This window comes from Takifugu rubripes, chromosome 20, assembly GCF_901000725.2.
Source record: "Takifugu rubripes chromosome 20, fTakRub1.2, whole genome shotgun sequence".
NCBI classification, from domain to species: Eukaryota; Metazoa; Chordata; class Actinopteri; order Tetraodontiformes; family Tetraodontidae; genus Takifugu; species Takifugu rubripes.
The window spans coordinates 4,517,134-4,534,257 of NC_042304.1; the positions used below are offsets into that span (position 1 = coordinate 4,517,134).

The following is a 17,124-nucleotide window of genomic DNA, read 5'->3' on the forward strand; positions in this document are numbered from 1 at the left end:
GATCCTCGGCCGTGAGTCGCTGCGAATCGCCTCGCTCTGGCCTCACAGTGTGTGTGAGTGTGTTGTCACACCCCCGAGACTACATGTTGAATGTGGGACATAAAATTGTTACAAAACCAGATTTGTCTCGCACCACCGGCGGAGGTCACGAGGCGATCGAAGCGTGTCATTGGGCCCCTTGAAAACGCCTTCACACACTTCCACGTACGACTGAACCAACATCTGTGTAACTGAGGCAGAGCGGCTCTTTATTTTTGTAAAGATCAATAATTCTCTCTCGAATCGCGCTGTGGCCAGAGGAAGTTGGGGTGGAAGTTCTCAGTATGAATGTTCTTCTCTCTCTGGAAGGCTCCCAGCGGTCTGTTTTTTTCCGATCATACACCCTGATCCCTCGCTCCCTTCTCGCTCCTCCAGCCCTCTGCCTGCGTTATGAAGGTCAGCTCCCACAACTCTCTTCCTTATTTGGAATGTTTCACCATTCCATGCGGGTCATTCAAGCCTCGTCCCACCAATCAGGGCCATGTTGTACCGGAGTCTCAGCCAATCCTGTGTCTCCCATGTCCTTTTAAGGACTGCCCATCTCCGACTCTGGACACCCATTTGAAATTAGCTGACTTCATTTAGAGTTGTTTTTTCCCCCTGTTTCTCTCATTTCCAAATCACTTTTTGTTTTTGTCTGTTCTCCATTTGCCAGATGATCAAAATCCTCTCTCTGTGTCTCCCAAACTGTATTAGGGCACTGCTCCACACTCAGCCTTTTTTAGTGTGTGGCCACCCTTCGACATTGGATGATGATGATGATGAACTACCAGCAAAGTTCCCAGTTCTGTGGCCAGAACCGAATGTAGGTCTTTAATGTGCATTCCCAAACCACAAGCAACACCTCGACAAGAAAGTGATTGTTAATACTTCATTAGAGAGTTCATGACTTGCACCTCGTAAACACAAACACACTGCCGAGAGGAAGCTCTGAGTCACTGCGCAGTTATGTGACCCGTCCTGGCAGCTGGAGCTCCTTGCTCAGCATTACAACATGAGAATGATGTAGATCCTGCTTTAGATTTAATGTACAGCAGGATCAAGCAAAAGACCGGAGCAGCCGCCGCTACATTCGAAATCCCCATTTCTCTCTCTCTCTCTCTCTCTCTCTCCCTCACACACACATCCGGGGAGGCGTTTGAATTGTTGGCAGAGAGCAGTTTGTTGCCTTCAGTTTGCCTGCTGTTGTCCTGACGACAGCCTCGGTGGGGTTAAAGAGGTTTGGAACGGCTGCAGAAATCATTTACTCTGAGCAAAAGTGCAATTATGTCAGCAGACTTGGGCTGAAACGCACCAGGTCAGCTGGCATGCAAGGCGGGCCACATTGGGGTGGATGGGGCCTTCCTTTATCTTCGTTGCTGCGTCACTCGTGCGCAGGGTGGGGGCTAAACAGACCGACTGTTCCCAGCTCCTGTGGCGTGGGTTCTTCTAACTCACTTTAATCATAAAGAGCGAACAAGAGGTGGAAATAAAGGGTCCTGAAAAGACCCCCCCTGCCCTGAGCAGCTCCCCCTGCTGCTGTTGATGCCTCCACCATGCAAGAAGAAACTCCACGGAGGCTCCTTTTCCCAACACTCTGCAGTGCCGCAATTACTAACTTAATCTCAATGTTTGCATTAAAATCTGTCTTGAATGATTAAAAAAGAATAGAGTTCCATTAAAAACCACCATGACGTAGGCGGGGATCATGCTCCACCAAATACAAATGTAATTTCCACGCAACTGGTATTCCTGTCTCTCCCCCAGTGGCTGCTGGGAGAGACCCCAGTACCCCCATGACCACATGGTGGCTGACAATTGTCCTGTAATACATTATAAAGAAGGTCATCGGAGGTTTTTAGCTCTTCATTCGGTGGCCACTGAGCTCTCAACTGTCTGGATGCACAACAGTGAACATTGAGATTTAATGCTGTCATTAAAAACACGTTTGTCATTTCCTGATGTCAGATGAGGAAACAGCAGCTTGAGTGCTTGACTGACTGGAGGAGGAGCGGAGATACAGTGTAGCAGTGAGAGGGATGGGGATTAGTCAGGAGCCTGTCCTGGCCTATAAAGACTCATCAGTTAATCACTAAGGAGGAGAATTTGCAGGAAGGTTGAGCTTCAAAGGGTCTTTACACTTCGCACACAAAGTATTTACCGTCTAAAAACTGAGCTGCCAATTAACACGGAGATGCTCGTCCACCCATTTTGTCCTCAGACGTCCTGGAATTGTTGCTTTCAATAAAGCTATAAAGAATTAGCCACAAGGATCTTCTACCACTATTTGGCGTGGTGAAACGTAACTTGGAGACATTCATTCCCTGACTTTGAGCTGTCCTCGTCGGCTGAAGGTGCTCTTTTCTCCAGCGTGCTGGTGAGCGTGAGCGTGCACGCTGCAGCGGTAACCTCAACACCTCATCCATGGACGCACACTCGCAAACATGTGGGGGACATACGCACGCACAGCCGAGCTCCAGATGACGACGCTCTATCATGGTGGGGAGCACTGGGCTCAAAAACGACCTCTAGTCCAATAACACGCGGTGCTCATGGGAGGTTGGGAGCCGGCCAACACGGAAAATGTGCACATTACGAGGGCGCGTCGGATCGAACATAGCTGGTCGGATATGCAGCATTTTTCTGCAACTCATAAAAGAAAACCTATAAATATGCACACGCTTTTGTCATTTATAACTGGAAATACTCAAGGTCGCGCCTTCAAGGCTGCGTTCAGGTGGTATTACGGTGCATTTGGGTGGATTTTGTAATGATTAAATTCTTCTATAAACCTTGACTTCCACATAAACAATCAGTGCAAGGGTGCTGCTCTGTTTGTTCTGGTCGATCCTCTCCTGGGACTTGGTTCTAATCCAGCTCGCCATTAAGCCTCTCCCTGGAGAATTTCCTTTCATTCTTATCCTGTCATCTGACATCAATGCTGGGCATCAAACCGAAATACCGAGCTCTCTCTCCCTCTTTCTTCCTTGGGTGCAGAAATAAAAACAGTAGGACTGTTTTCGCAGCTCAGGTCCCCTGCAGACCCTCCAGTCTGCCAAGTCACACACCGACTTCCTCCATCTCATCAGCTCACTGTTATTGAAGCAAAAATCATCTCTTACACAAGCTCCCGGCATGTTTTCCCAGCGATTTAAGACGATTTATTTTAGATTTGCGAACACGGTCACATCTTTCCAATAGCTATAAACACATAAAAACCTGCCGCTCCATACTTTCAGTTGTGAGTGAAAACCTAACGCACAGAAACTCAAGACTTTCAAACAAATCGCATCAATTCTTAACGTCTAGACATATCTGAACGGCTTACTGAGATAATAAAACTCGATCTGCTATTTCATCAAATTGCCTTCTAAAAATATCGACTTTTTTGGGAGTCAGAGTTTCCACTCTGCCTCTTGGATTTATAGTGTTTCAACAAAGGAACAGGACAATCATAACTCAAAGATAAGTTCAGGGATTTCAGTTCAGGAGTGGGTCATGCTCTGCACCGCGTTACCTGAGATAGCTGCAACCTTCCCGCAACGACAGGCTGGAGGTTTTTACGGCGTAATTGCGGATTTAAAAAGGAGAAACAAGGTGGGATGGATTAAAGAGGAAGCTTCTCACATCGTATTCATGTCGTTCGGGCAGTAAACGCGACGACGTGCGTATCCGAAGAAACGCTCAACTCAAGCCTACGACGATGCATCTGGTGCTATTTAAATCTACAATGGCAGCACTTGTCTGCAGTTGTAGTGCAGGGCTCAGCGTGCATCTGTTCCCAATCTCTTCATCCAAGGATCGCAAGTTCTACACCAACTAACATGCATTCTTCATTTACAGAACATTAGCTCAGTCCTTTAACCCAAAAATGCCCCCCCCCCCCCCCCCTCATTATTTACTCCAACACGTGCCAGCGGAGAATCAGCCGACTTTCATCCAACCACAAACGATTTCTGTGGGAAAACAGCTCTCTCGTAATCTTTCTGCGGAAAAACCACAAAAAAAGAGGTGACGGGATTGTCCCAGGCGGATTCTTCTGTAGCTAGAATCATTCAAGCAGCCTCGCAGTGCATCTTTCTCGTGTTGCGGGGACTTTTGATCTGCTCTGTGGTCGCATCTTTATTATTTAACAGGGATTTTAGTGATGGTTCACACGACTGGTGGAGGGAAAAAACAACTCCTGCCAACGTGAAGGTGAAGAAACAACGAGTTCCACAGCTGTCTCAGCCTTGATCGCAGTAACAGCGTGCGCCGTTGGCATGAAAGTAACCCAAAATGGTGCACTTGGCCATTTCTGCCATCTGCTTCTGTCTCTGTTTGCTTGCACAGTTTGATTAATGAGGCTTCATGTGGCGCCAGTCACCTCAAAACCAGAGCATCACTCTCGCCGTCCAGTGTTTACCTGTCATTTTCTCTCCGCTCTCTAGTTTTTAACTCTGAATACTATTTATTTCCAGTTATACACTGTCATCCTGAAGCATCCATCAATCTAATCTTGCAAGCAGGTCGTGGAAATGGGCTGTGCACTGAAAAAAACCCAACGTTTTATGAGGTTAGAATGAACTTTAAAGCAGCCTGTCCTACTCATCAGCAGCCCACCATGGACGGGGTCTATACGAGCCAGCTTCTGTTCTGCATGACAACAGTTTTAACAAGCATAGAAAAAGGAGAAAAATGAAATCCTCATACCAAAAGTGTTTGGAAGTGTTCTGCTTTTAGCTGCCAAAGTGAGATTCTTAACTCAATATAAGTAATCATTCTTCCTGGAACACTTTAGCGTCAACCTGGGGTTGAGATATTACCTTAAATAAATCTATAAATGGGTCTTTTATGATGAGAACGTTTATTCTGACATCACTGACCAAACGGTTGAGGCTCATAACTCCACAGAACAATTTGGTTCACAAAGTTCAGGCTTGTTGGTGTTGAGCCATTATAATGATCTGCGTGTCCTTTAATACAAAAATTTTATTTCTTGACTTCTGGATCCCAGAGGCTTTTTTGGAATGTGGGACTAAACTAGAGGCACCCGGGATGTGAAGGCGGACCATAAATGCAGGCTTCCCCTTCGTTTATATCTAAAACAACGCTCGTCTCTCTTTATGATGTGCCCTGTCCTGGCCTGGACATGCAGCCTGGTGTCAGGAGGACACAATTGGAGCCATCGAGCAAACCCCACACGGATCTGTTTACAGCTGCAGACGGGCAGCAGCCAGCAAACTCACTGTGGTAAACATGATGCTGCACTGATACAGCATAAAAGCAGCGGGAATGCTTTTGTTCTGGGATTCACCTCCCTCACCCTTCCACACTATCACTTCCACTGGGCCTCAGACGGGCCTCTAAGCCCTCCCTGGTGGTGAACCTATCCCCCCCCGGCCACAGACACAAAGGGACCTGTTGAGTACTCACAGTTTTGGTTTGGGCTTTGTAGGCAGTGGAGGAGCATCTTTCCCAGGGGAAGGAGACAGCTTGCCTAGGGAGGGAGGAGAGTCTGGTGCCATCTGGGTGGGACTTTTCTCATCTGTCATCGGGTCAAATGGTGGTAGAGGTGGAGGCGGAGGAGGAGGTGGAAGCGGGGGCTGTGTAGGTGTGGTTTCTTTAGGCGGGCTTTCGGGTCCTGTCGGTTGGTCAGCGACGAAGGACCCGTTTCCCCCATCTGTGTGTCCCACCACCGGGTCCATCTGTACGGGAGGCAGGCACGACACGCTGGGCCAGACCTCAAGCTCCCTGATATGGAACGCTTCGGCTGCGGGATGAACCTTGGGCGGAAGCTCTAGTAGGCTGATCTCTGTGGGGGGTGGAGGGGGAGGGAATGCCGCCACATCCTCAATCCCCGAGTTTCCCCCAGACAGGCCATTACTGGATGAGTCCTCGGCTGGGACCAGAGACAAACACAAGAAAATTGGAAAACGTTGGACTTTAAATATTTAGTTTTGACTCTGGCCCCCACATAGTTCAAGAGATCCCCCCCCCCCCACACACACACACACACACACACATACACAGCAACACAGATGGTTCTAGTCACTGTTGCGATAGTTTCAGCCGTGCAGGAAGTCCTTCAGCGCACACACAACTGTTTGGGAAACATGACATCACACCTTCACACCTTCCACAGGGTCTACATTGAAGAACACAACGGGACACTGTCCCCTAGCGAACGCGCACACGCGAGTCTTCACACTTGATTCATTCGCCCGTTTTTATTTGTTTTGCTTCTTTTGACACCTGTAAATCGTCAGGATTGTCTCCATGGACACTCCCCGACAGGTTGACCGAACATTCCAACACCGGGGGGATTGCAGATGTGCGCAGCAGAAGTCGTCCCTGAGGCTGTCTGACTCTTTCTGTACAACGTCACAGTAGAAACCGAAGGTGCAAACGACCCGGGTTGCCGTGTGACTCACCTGCGGTGACGGCGAGATGCGCTGTGCTGTTCTTGGACCCATACGGGTTTGACACGGTGCAGCAGAACAGACCTCCGTCCTCTGGAAAGGCCTCAGCTATCACCAAGGTGCAGATCTCCTCTAAATAACAAAGGAGCCGCCATCAGCACACCTTTAATAATGCAACCGGCTTGTGATTCCACGTGTGCAGGTGTAGCGAGACGCGCTGGCATGCCATTTGTAATGGGTTGTAATGGCGGCAGCAGATGACAGGGAGACGAGTTATTGACACAACGGCAGCGATGATGGACCGGTTCAGCAGACTGGTGAATCACGGCTCCCAGCCTGACAGACAGACAGCGAGCGGGGACCGAACGTTCAGACGCTCGTCCTCAGACCTTCAGGGAGGGGCGGCGTCTGTGTCTGAGTGACTCACACCTGTAGTCACACAGGTGGAAACACGCTGACATAAGTTAGCGTGCATCTGCTGTTGTTTATCTACCGCCTCGTGCGTGTGTTTTGTTGGTTTTGTTGGCTGGTTCTCAGACTTTCCCAGAGACTCTTAAAGGCTGTTGAAGGACGTGATAATGATCAGAGACACTCTGAATCTCTGAGTGTCGTAAAAGAGGAAAAAAGCTTCCAGATAACAATGAAGTCACAAATCTGAGTTTGCAGATGTGGTTAATAATCTGGTTAATTAAATTAACCGACTCGGAGGAAGGAGGAAACAGGGGAGAGAGAATTGCGACATACCCGATTCCGCTGCAGATCGAGGCTCTGATTCGGATTCAGATCAGGTTTCGGAAAGAAGAGAAACAGGAAGTGGTTATAAGCTTGGACCAGTGATCAAACATTATCATATAAAGGTAAAATACAGTAAATGGGCTGAGAGGACCGTCTCACTTTTCTGGAGGATACGAAAATCAGGGGAATCTAGGATCTCCTCCCCCTGCCGGAACCATCTGACCTGCAGTGGAGGGCTCCCACGGACCCGACTCTCCAGAACCACCACCTGGCCCTCAGATGCCTGAACATCCTGCAGCAGCTGACAGGGGAAGAGACGCGTAATGAGTTAGAGACGATCAAGGCTTTCATTCGGACAGCATTATTAGAATCTATAGTTAAACATATTTCAGCAGGTTTTTCCACTCCGCTCGGCCGGCCCATCCTTCAGTCATTCATCGACAGTTTAGGGTCTCCACTGACATTATTGGATTTAACGTGCGCTGTCCTGGAGTTCAAAAACATGATCACAAATCATGAATCCGACTGTTCCAGCGTCCAGGTCTTTCAGCTCTAGACGACCACCTGTTTTGCAAAACGGGCTTTTTCCCCCAACGAATGCTACCAAATGAAATCAGCTGCTAAATATTTGGAAAGGTTAAAGGTGAAATTTGACAGGCTGTCAAACATAACGCATGGTTGAGACGTCTCCTCGCCAGCCCTGACAACTCACCTCTGGGATGCATTTAAAAGAATTTGTCAAGCTCACTGTCTTGGTCCAACGTCAGCGTGTTTATTTCTCTCATGTGTTTTCTGTTAGCAGATCTTGATCAAATCGCTCACCTTCTATTTGCAAACAGTGAATTTTGTCTTTCTTTTTTGCAGGATTTCTCCTTGAACACCAGTGGAGGCACCTGCTTCCATCCAGCCTATGGTGGTGCATAAATACGACCACAGAGGCTGGTGGACGGGCTTCTGTCAGCGCTGGGCCGTGTGTTAGATAACAGGACACGAGTCCATCAACACGTGCACTCAGCGTCAGCAGTAATTACCCCAGCTTCTCCTTTAGAGGAATGTAAAGGCTGTGTGTGTTGTACAGGTGATACCACAGCACTGACTTCAACAGGGGCGACCGTCCTCAGCCAGACGATTAAAGTTTTTAAAAGCCGCCCGGTGGTGGGAGGAGGTGACGAGAAACAAATGTCCTTTTGAAATAAAACAGAAAATGATTTAAGGTCCCGACCGGCTGAATGAGAGTGAGAGAGATGTGACCCTAGTGGGCTGCCTCAGCCTGCCTGAGTCCTGCCGGCACAAGACTCACAGCCTGGGGGGGAGCTGGGGAGTCTGAGCTGGGGGGAGGAGGTGCTCATGACGCTTGTTCTATCTGACCTCCACCGCTGAAAGCCGCAGGCCTGAATGCTGTTATTATGGGACGTGCACAGGCTACACGTGTACGGGATTCTTAGCGCAGCACTGGGAGACGACGGTCTGCAAGTCTGCTCGTTTCTAAGTGAGAGGAGATCTCAATAGCAGAGCGAAAAGCATTTAAAAGTGGCACCATGCCCTTCGTGAGCATTTCCATGAAAACATGGTTTTGTGGAGCCTGTATGAACTAACTGGAGGACCGGAGACAGTCTTTAATTCAAAACCATCAAACACAAACTAAAGTCTCCCTTCCCAACATCAGAACAGCCCATCTTTTTTTTTTTTGCCTGATGTTTTAAAAGCCAAATGGAAGCGAATCTCCGCACCGCGGCTGGAAAAATCTTTTATTAGAGTTAACCACAAAACACGAAACCAGAATGAAAGCAGGAGAAAAAGCAGAACGTATCCAAGCTCAAACATTACTCCCGTGAAAGGATCGATGTGACATGGGATTTTCCAAAGGAAGACTTGTGCAAAACGTGCGGTCACACGTGCTCAGACTGACCTTGGTGAATATGGGGGGGCCTGACACCTCGCCGGCGTACAGGGACGACACGGGGCTCTGCATCTGGAGCACAGGAACATTCCATTCAGGGGTCGGAGACATTTGCGTGTAGAGCCTTTAGGCTGATGTCTTACCCTCGGCGACGGTTGAGACAGCGCCTGGACCAGGGTGGAGCGATGAGGAAGGGCTTCGGGGGTCTTAGGCGAGGACGAGCGGATGGTCAGGGACATCGATGTGGTCTTCTTCTGAACTCTAGAATGGTCCAAAAGCAAAGGCGGTGCAACTTGAGGAACGCGGCTTGACCACATGACATGCATTTATTCCAAATGTGATGTCCAAATCAAGGAAAATTGTGTTTCCAGCCATTTAGATGATATCAGTCATCCTGGTGTACACAAAAGAGGGAATCAGGAAGCAAGACCGGCAGAAGCAGATTTATACAAAAGATACAGATGAAAAATGTTTGGAGCACAGGGGAAGCGCATAAACGAGGAGAGTTCTCTAAATGGATTAAATGCAGAAATGTTTGAACATTTTGAACCGTCCATATTTCAGCCCAAGTCGATATAACTATAAACATTTATGTGTTCCAGATTTTTCTGTGAGACAACTGCCGAGGACTGCGGACGGGAAGAAAACAGCAATTTTAATGATACATAAATACATACGGCCTCTTTTGTAACAGCTAGAAGTTAAACAAAGACATCTGGAGCTCTACAGACTCTCAACCTCAGAGAAGGTTTGGAATACAGGACAATCCTGGCTGGGTTTCCATGCCGACCTCCTGCACCTCTCATTAGGAGCGTGACCTGTGCACTGGTTTGTGTTAGGGCTCTTTAAGGGCCTTTTAAGGGCCCAGTTAAAGACACCAGACCTGACAGGCGGCTTCAGGTCTCAGTTAACCCGATCAGGGGTCAAAGGTTGACCGAAGTAATAAGATCAGGTTAAAACATACAGTACATACTGAGGCATGGTTCCGGATCTCAGGTGGGACGCAGCGCCCTCTCCGTCTGAATCTGATGATGACGCTCCTGTAGGAATGATACAAACATACGGATCCCATTTCAAACCAAAAATATGGATCTGCTGTGCAGATGAAGCTCTGCAGAAACCAAAAAAAGACCGGACCTTCGATGTAAACCTCAGCAGACGTGTTGTCGGCCCCCAGGCAGTTGGAGGCTATGCAGGTGTAGCGTCCCGTGTCGTCCTCGAAGGCTTCGCTGATCACCAGCGTGTGCAGGACACCATCACTGGAGATCTGGATGTCGGGAGAGTTGTGCAGCTCTCGGCCTTCGCAGAACCACCTAGAAGAAGAGGCAGTTTTGGCACTTTAGCGGATCGCTGCCATTCCAAATTCCTCCAAATATGTGCAGCTTTATTTATTAATACAACGCAGGCAGCGAGAGAAAGCGAGGCTGAGATTTGAAACTGGCCTCATCAGACCTGCGCAGGACTAATTTTCGCCTGCGTAACATCCATGAATTCACACACCTTCTCCTTTGGGTACGTCTGAGAAACGTTTGCCAGCCTGGGGCAGCAGGGGGACGCGGCGCTACGGGAAACACACACCCTTTTCCTCTTTCCAGTCAGAGGTGTGTGTGTTCGGGCAGGCATCCTGAGAGACCCCGCGCCACCTCCCAGAGGGCCTAACCCTCCCCTACGTTATGGCTCATCAAATGAAAATACCCACGCTCCCTAGCAGCTTATTACCACTCTAATAACAGCTGCCACCTCACCCAGAACAGAGAGCTGTAAAAAACAAAGCGGTCCTTCCAGGAATTCACGGGGTCCCAAAAGCAAATATCAACGTTTTTAATTATCAGCCAATTAGCAACTGCGCACCTCAGAATGTCGGTCAGAGAGTCGCTCATCAGCCGACACCTGTAGACGCCTCCTCATACAGCAGCATCCGCGCCTGAGTGGGGGGGTGAGCGCAGACGGAGGGTGAAAGTGGCTGTGAGTCAGGGCGGGTGAAACAGGAGAAAATGTAACGCTCGTTGGCTGTCTGGAATGACAGCGAGTCATGAATCAGCGGCAGAGACAGGTGGAACAGGCATGTAATCTCCCCGGGGGACTTCCTCTCTGTTATCGCGTGGCGGAATGAAACAACGGAAAGTTGGCGGGCAGGCACGCAGACAGACGCTGGCGTGTGCCACGGCAGGAGAAAAGTTTGTGACATGGAGATAATGAACAGCTGTGAGGGAGAGCAAGGAGACCTCATCCTCGCTCAGAGGGTCAGAGGTCGAGAGTTGTTGGCGAGCATGCCAGCAGCTATCAAAGACTTATCCAGACCGTGGGGGGGTGGGGGCCACTCAAGGACCCCGCGCTACGTGACTGCAAAACTCTGAGCCGACGGCAGCCCATCACCAGCAGAGAGGTGATTGGTCTGAAGGCCGAGGCGGTTTCAAAATGAGTCTGTCAGGATCGCGGTCAAAATGAGAAAAGACGACTCAAAAAGGCGGATGACATCATGGAAAAGTGGTTTTATTTATTTTCAAGTCCACCGTTGTAAAGTTAAGGCAGGTGAGAAAGTAAAATCTCTGTTTTACCAAAGAGAGACTGTCTCAGCGGAGGCTTCAGTCTGTCCGAGCAGTCACAGAAGATCCATTGTTAGCATTTTAGCTTTTAGCATTCTGACTGTCAGTCATGCTGGTGCTGTTATTGAAGTAGCTGCTGCCACAGTGGTGCAAAAATGCTCCATTAAAATAACATTCAAAGCTCAAACCTAAGCAATAGTGAGTGTAATTAGAATGATTCTGATTTAGACCCACTTAAACCAGCTCTTTTAAATCTCACTGTATTCATCAACGTATTATCACAATGATTTACGCTAGATGTTGGATGTTTGAGCAGCCTCAAAGCAGAAAAAGGGATTACTGTCACACATGACATCATTCAACTAATGACTATTGTGCAACTGGAAGTGTGTGTTTTGTTAGCGTAGCTATAGTGAACGGAGACAGAGGGATATACTTTTCACAGCGTGGCCTGAATCTGTCCAGATCCCGACTAAAGAAAATACTGTTTCCCTGCAGTATCATGTGAACAAAACCCAAAAAGATAAATTTATAATCCAGACAGTCATCAGTCATGCTGTCTTTTTTTTTTTTTTTTGGAAAAGAAAGACGATATCTTTGGAGTATTTTTCCATCTGTTGTGGCACAAAGACCTGATTCTGGGATGACACGGAGACTCATCTTCCCAGTGAGAGTAATAAATGAAAATGGAAATTTGTTTGGGGTGGAAATTTGATGGAGCAGGTTCTCCGTGGCTCTCCTGAGGGTTGACTGAGCGGGACTAGGAAGCACAAACCACCACAGCAATAAAAGCCTTTATCAATCAGCCGTAATGATCAGCCATTACCCATAATGACTGACTAAACTCATTTAGAATCAGACAGTAATGTTCCTTTAATCGCCTCTCTTTCTGTGGAATGGGCTCAACGTGGTGAGCAGCATAAACATGAATCAAGGACCAGAAACCATCAAAAGTCTTGTTTGGAGGGGAACCGGGCTGTGTTTGAGCTGCAGTTCTGGATGAAAGCGCAGTGTTCCCAGAACCCAACACTCATTTTCCTCTTAGCACAAAAACCACACATGCAAACTAGCTTCAAGATGACCAACAGGTCCACCAGATATGGATACCATCTCAGCAAGCATCTATAAATACAACATTTAAGCCAGCCGATGCCAGATGGTGCTCTTTACATTCACCAAGGGACCCCTGTGCGAACCTGTTCGTGCATACATTCCACAGAAAGGGCCATTGTTCTCCCCGCTAGCCCGGCCTCGGCGTTTCTTGCCCAGGGCCGCGCTCTCCTCGCCTGACCCTGATGTTATTTGCTGCTGTTGATGGAAAAAATTTTCTCAAGTCAAGCTCAGTTTCACCACAAACCCAAAGCAGCCGAGGCCAAAGTGCAGAGCTGAGAGAGAAGGAAGGACGACGCAGTTCTAACTCTGACCTCGACATAACTGCCAATCAGGCAGCGATCGATCCGGACTACGAGGAGGGGCCAGATTAGCATGTTTCTGGCGTAGCTGGCGAGTTTACCCGACGTCGACCAAAAAGCTACTGGACTTGAAGTGCGGCAGCGAAGCTTAATGACAAACTTTAGCAGAGCTCGACTGGGACGTCACGACTTTCTCACCCACGACACAGAAGTCTCATAATTCTGCAAAGCCACGATGAGAAAGCCGGTCGGGTTTCCCCACAGATGCCGAGTGAGTTGATCAACACAAGAAACAGTGAAAACACTACAAATTCACCAGTGATGCTAAAGCATTTATTCCACCCACAGACCCCTTTATTATAGCAACTTTGCATATGACCACACGTCTCTTTCCTAGACCAGTGATTAAAATATGTTAGTCAATGTACAGAAATAACTATATTTATACACTGTTGATCATTTGCAGGTTTTTAAATGTTAATATGTTGATCGTGTCATGTCAAAAAGATGAAACCTGGAAACAAGAATTTGCATTTTCAGTCCAAATGAAAGTGACATGGGGACTTTTAATTTGAGCTGGTTTGGGTTTACGTGTTGGTTCTTTCTAACAATGAAACATTCAAGGACCTCCAAGAGGCCTCAGCTAGATGTTAGCGTGTTGCATGATTGCTAATGATGTTAACCGGCTACACAATTCCCCGCAGGCTATTATGGCAGCGATAAACAAAAAACAAAGGTTAAAATAAAATCCAGGAAGTTTTATCTCTCTATCAATGCCTCACCCACAATCTTTGGCAATACACAGTTTAAGGTTTAATAAATGTTGTGTTGTTTAGTTTAGTGCTGTTGTTGTGTCTCTCTGAGTTTCTTGTGCATTTTTTGTGAGTCTTCTGTTACTTTTTTCTTGATTTTTTTATGCAGTGGCGAGCACACTTGGCACACAACCAGGGGAGAGCTCCGTTGACCTGCCTGGGTTTGCCTTCGCAGTCTAAAGATGTGGACTCAGCTCGAGATTACTGGAAATGGTTAATAGAAGATTAATTAAGAGAAGAAAATCTGATGCTGAGTGTAATGTTTTAAACAATGGGACACTGAAATATTGCATCTGAAGTGTTGGTTCTTCTGTGCGTGTTAAGAGGCTGTTGAAGCAAAATTATCGACCGGTGCACGCTAACAACTGGGGTAAATAAACAAAAACTTGAAAAAAAAATGTCCAGAGCCAGCTGCAGCCATGAGAACGGACTTTAAAGAGTCTGCAGCCAAACTCCTAGAACACTATTTCCACACTGAAATGATCATTTCAAATCCTACTTTGCTTTATATGACCTAAATGGTCGCCCTGAGAAAAAGAACTATGAACAACCCCGGGATAAAGTTGAAGCGTTCCTCCTGTTCATGCAACAGAAGTGGAGGCAGCCAGAGGAGCAGAGACCATCTGGAGACCGGGCTCTGTTCGAACGCCGGGGTCACAGTTCAGCGGAACATTCTGGACAGCGGACAGCTGCGGATGACAGTCAAAGATGTGACCGGAAGCACCCTGAATCCATGTCGGAATGGCATTTATCCGACAACGGACTCTTCAGTGGTGAATCCAGGGAGATCGGTGAGGTGAGTGGAGATGGAGAAGGTTGTGACTTCTTCGGTGGTGGTGTTATATGTTCATTTTAAATTTGTGTGTGTCTGTGTGTGTGTGTGTGTGTTTGTGTGTGTGTGTGTGTGTGTGTGTGTGTGTGAAAGAGAGAGCGAGAGAGGGTTGGGAGACATAAATAGAACAAAGACATCTTAAATAGTAAAATGACAGACATAGACAGCAGCTGGGCTACAAGTGGACACACCTCTGCACCTATGGGGATGCCTCCACTGTACACACACACACACACACACACACACACACACACACACACACACACATGTTGAAATCGCTAGAATTCTGAGTTGAAGATCAACTCATTCACTTTCATCTCACTCACATTTGGTTTCCCTTTAAAAAGACAAACGTCAAAGATTCGACGGTATCAGCGGCGGACCGCTGCTCCAAATGCCGGGAAGCCTAATCCCGAAAAGCTCGGTGTGATCTCAGCCGTATGACTGGACTCTCGCTCGATAATTAATCTTCTAATCTCCATTACGGCAGCAGATCGCAAACTTTTTACAGTAAAACACCTCACATCAAAGCTATTTCCCAACTATATAAGCAAAATTAAAAAAGGCTCCTCTGTACCTGACTTATGTAGGCTGCACTCTTCCAGGTCAGGTGAAGGTTTTTGGCTGATTCCCTTGGTTTCAGTTTTGGACTAAGACACTCAGAGTGTGTCCTGCTGACAGCATGACACAGACTGGAGCCACTGACACTCTCACACCAGGACTGCCAGTCTGAGTCACGCCATGCATGGACGGCGGAGGGAGAGAGGGAGGGAGCAACCCCAAACAGCCAAATTCCACTCAAGACAGAAGAGCAGGGGAAAAACATCACATTTAAGAGCTTTCTCAGAGGCCTAAACTGCTGTGATGTCGCCCACACCGAACGCATTCACATCATTTTTGTGGTCGTGTGTATTGTCTCCGTATTTGTTCCTCTCTTGCACAGGAAGGATGAACCCAAAACCCGCCGCGTCATGGCAGAAAACAGGTAAACAACCTCTATTTTGATGCATTTTGAGGGCTTTAAAACAAACCAAAGAGGCTGTTTCTGTTCTTGCAGACTCCAACATAACAGGTGGAATAAACGTCCCCTTTTCTGTTCCTGTATGGGTCCAGTTAGACCACGGTGTGCTGTAGCCCGGGGCCACTGGCCCCCGGCTGCCGGGGGGGGGAATAATGAGAGAGGTGCAACAGTAGGTACTCTGGTTGGACACAAAGAGGGAGCACACTAAACATGCTGGCACATACTTAATAAATCCCACATGCCAGAAGCAAGTGGGCCGCTTTAAAAGCCCAGTTAGGCCCCTACAAAAATAGCTCGCTTAAGTCAGGCTCTAAATAGGCCATTTTGAGCTCGTAGCACCTGGCAAGACAAATGGTTGTGGCTACTGTGACTGCCCACCCCCCCCCACACACACACACACACACACACACACACACACACACACAGACTGAGCATATGAAAATCCCAGACGGGACAAATTCACATAGGTCAGCATACATAAATCTGGTATTTGCGGTTTATTTAGAGACGGTTCCTGATGCGGAGTCCACAGCAGAACCGGAGGGTGTGGTTTGATTCCCTCTCTGCAGGGGCTCCGTTCGGGCTTTACAGCGCACAGATGCAGCGATATTTTGGTCCCTGCCAGTGAGAGGCCTGAGGACCACTGGGGATGAGGCAGACGGGATTATTTGCGGGGCTTGTTACCAGGCCTGGACGCGGTGCAGCTAACAACATCTCGTCCCAGCAGTAGAAACACTGTAATCAGGCAACTCTTGCATTCAAATCCTTTGGTTTGCGGAGGGGGAAAAAAACACATGGATCATCTGCCATTTTCGCCAATAATGACATGAAGGTTCCACAAATTGTTGTCTGTAAAAATCTTGATGACGACGAGGAAAGATTTTATTTAATTGTATGCATATGTTTGTGTGACTGACGAGTTGTTGTGCCGTTTAAAAAACCCACCACAACAAGAAGACAGCTTGCTGAGAAGTTCATTAAAAGTGTGTGAATGCGTGTGAGTGTTGGAGTGTGTGTGAGAGAGATGTTATCAGGTTCAGACTATAGTAACGGTCAGATAATAGCAATCATCCAGCTATTTTCTGTTAACTGACAACTATTTCTAATCTTGGGGAGGGGGGGGCAGTCTATCCCAGCAGTCATTGGGTGAGAGGCTTGGACCACAGCATGGACACCTCACCAGCCCCCCTCAGGACACGCGTAGCATTTACATTTAACGTCTCCCATCAACTAAACGCTCGTGTTTTTTGGCCTGTGGGAAAAAAACGGGAATCCCCGAAGAACCTCACGGAGGCGCGAGCTGGAAATGAAGCCAGAATCTTCCTACTATGAGGGGACTGAGCTAACCACCGTAGCAACATGCCACCCACAGTCGCACATATTTACATCTGTTGTTTGGGCCAAGAAATCAGCATTTGAGCAGCGCTTCTAACTAGGGGGCATGTGT

General features: G+C 47.8%; 1 protein-coding gene across 3 annotated transcripts in view; it reads right to left on the reverse strand.

The window, feature by feature from the left end:
• The window catches only part of palld (palladin, cytoskeletal associated protein), a 37,018-nt gene that overhangs the window by 12,556 nt on the left and 7,338 nt on the right, over positions 1–17,124 (reverse strand). For 2 of the 3 annotated variants that reach the window (XM_029827907.1, XM_029827905.1), the window contains exons 1-9: positions 15,234–15,383; positions 10,192–10,367; positions 10,028–10,094; positions 9,198–9,315; positions 9,064–9,126; positions 7,314–7,455; positions 7,164–7,187; positions 6,432–6,551; positions 5,434–5,899 (exon numbers count right to left, since the gene is read on the reverse strand). In XM_029827907.1, coding sequence (XP_029683767.1) covers positions 5,434–5,899; positions 6,432–6,551; positions 7,164–7,187; positions 7,314–7,455; positions 9,064–9,126; positions 9,198–9,315; positions 10,028–10,035 — 941 coding nt within the window. In that variant the 5' untranslated portion in view covers positions 10,036–10,094; positions 10,192–10,367; positions 15,234–15,383. Of the gene's footprint in view, positions 1–5,433; positions 5,900–6,431; positions 6,552–7,163; positions 7,188–7,313; positions 7,456–9,063; positions 9,127–9,197; positions 9,316–10,027; positions 10,095–10,191; positions 10,368–15,233; positions 15,384–17,124 lie in introns of those variants that run through there. The other variant, XM_029827906.1, reaches the window with a different exon arrangement.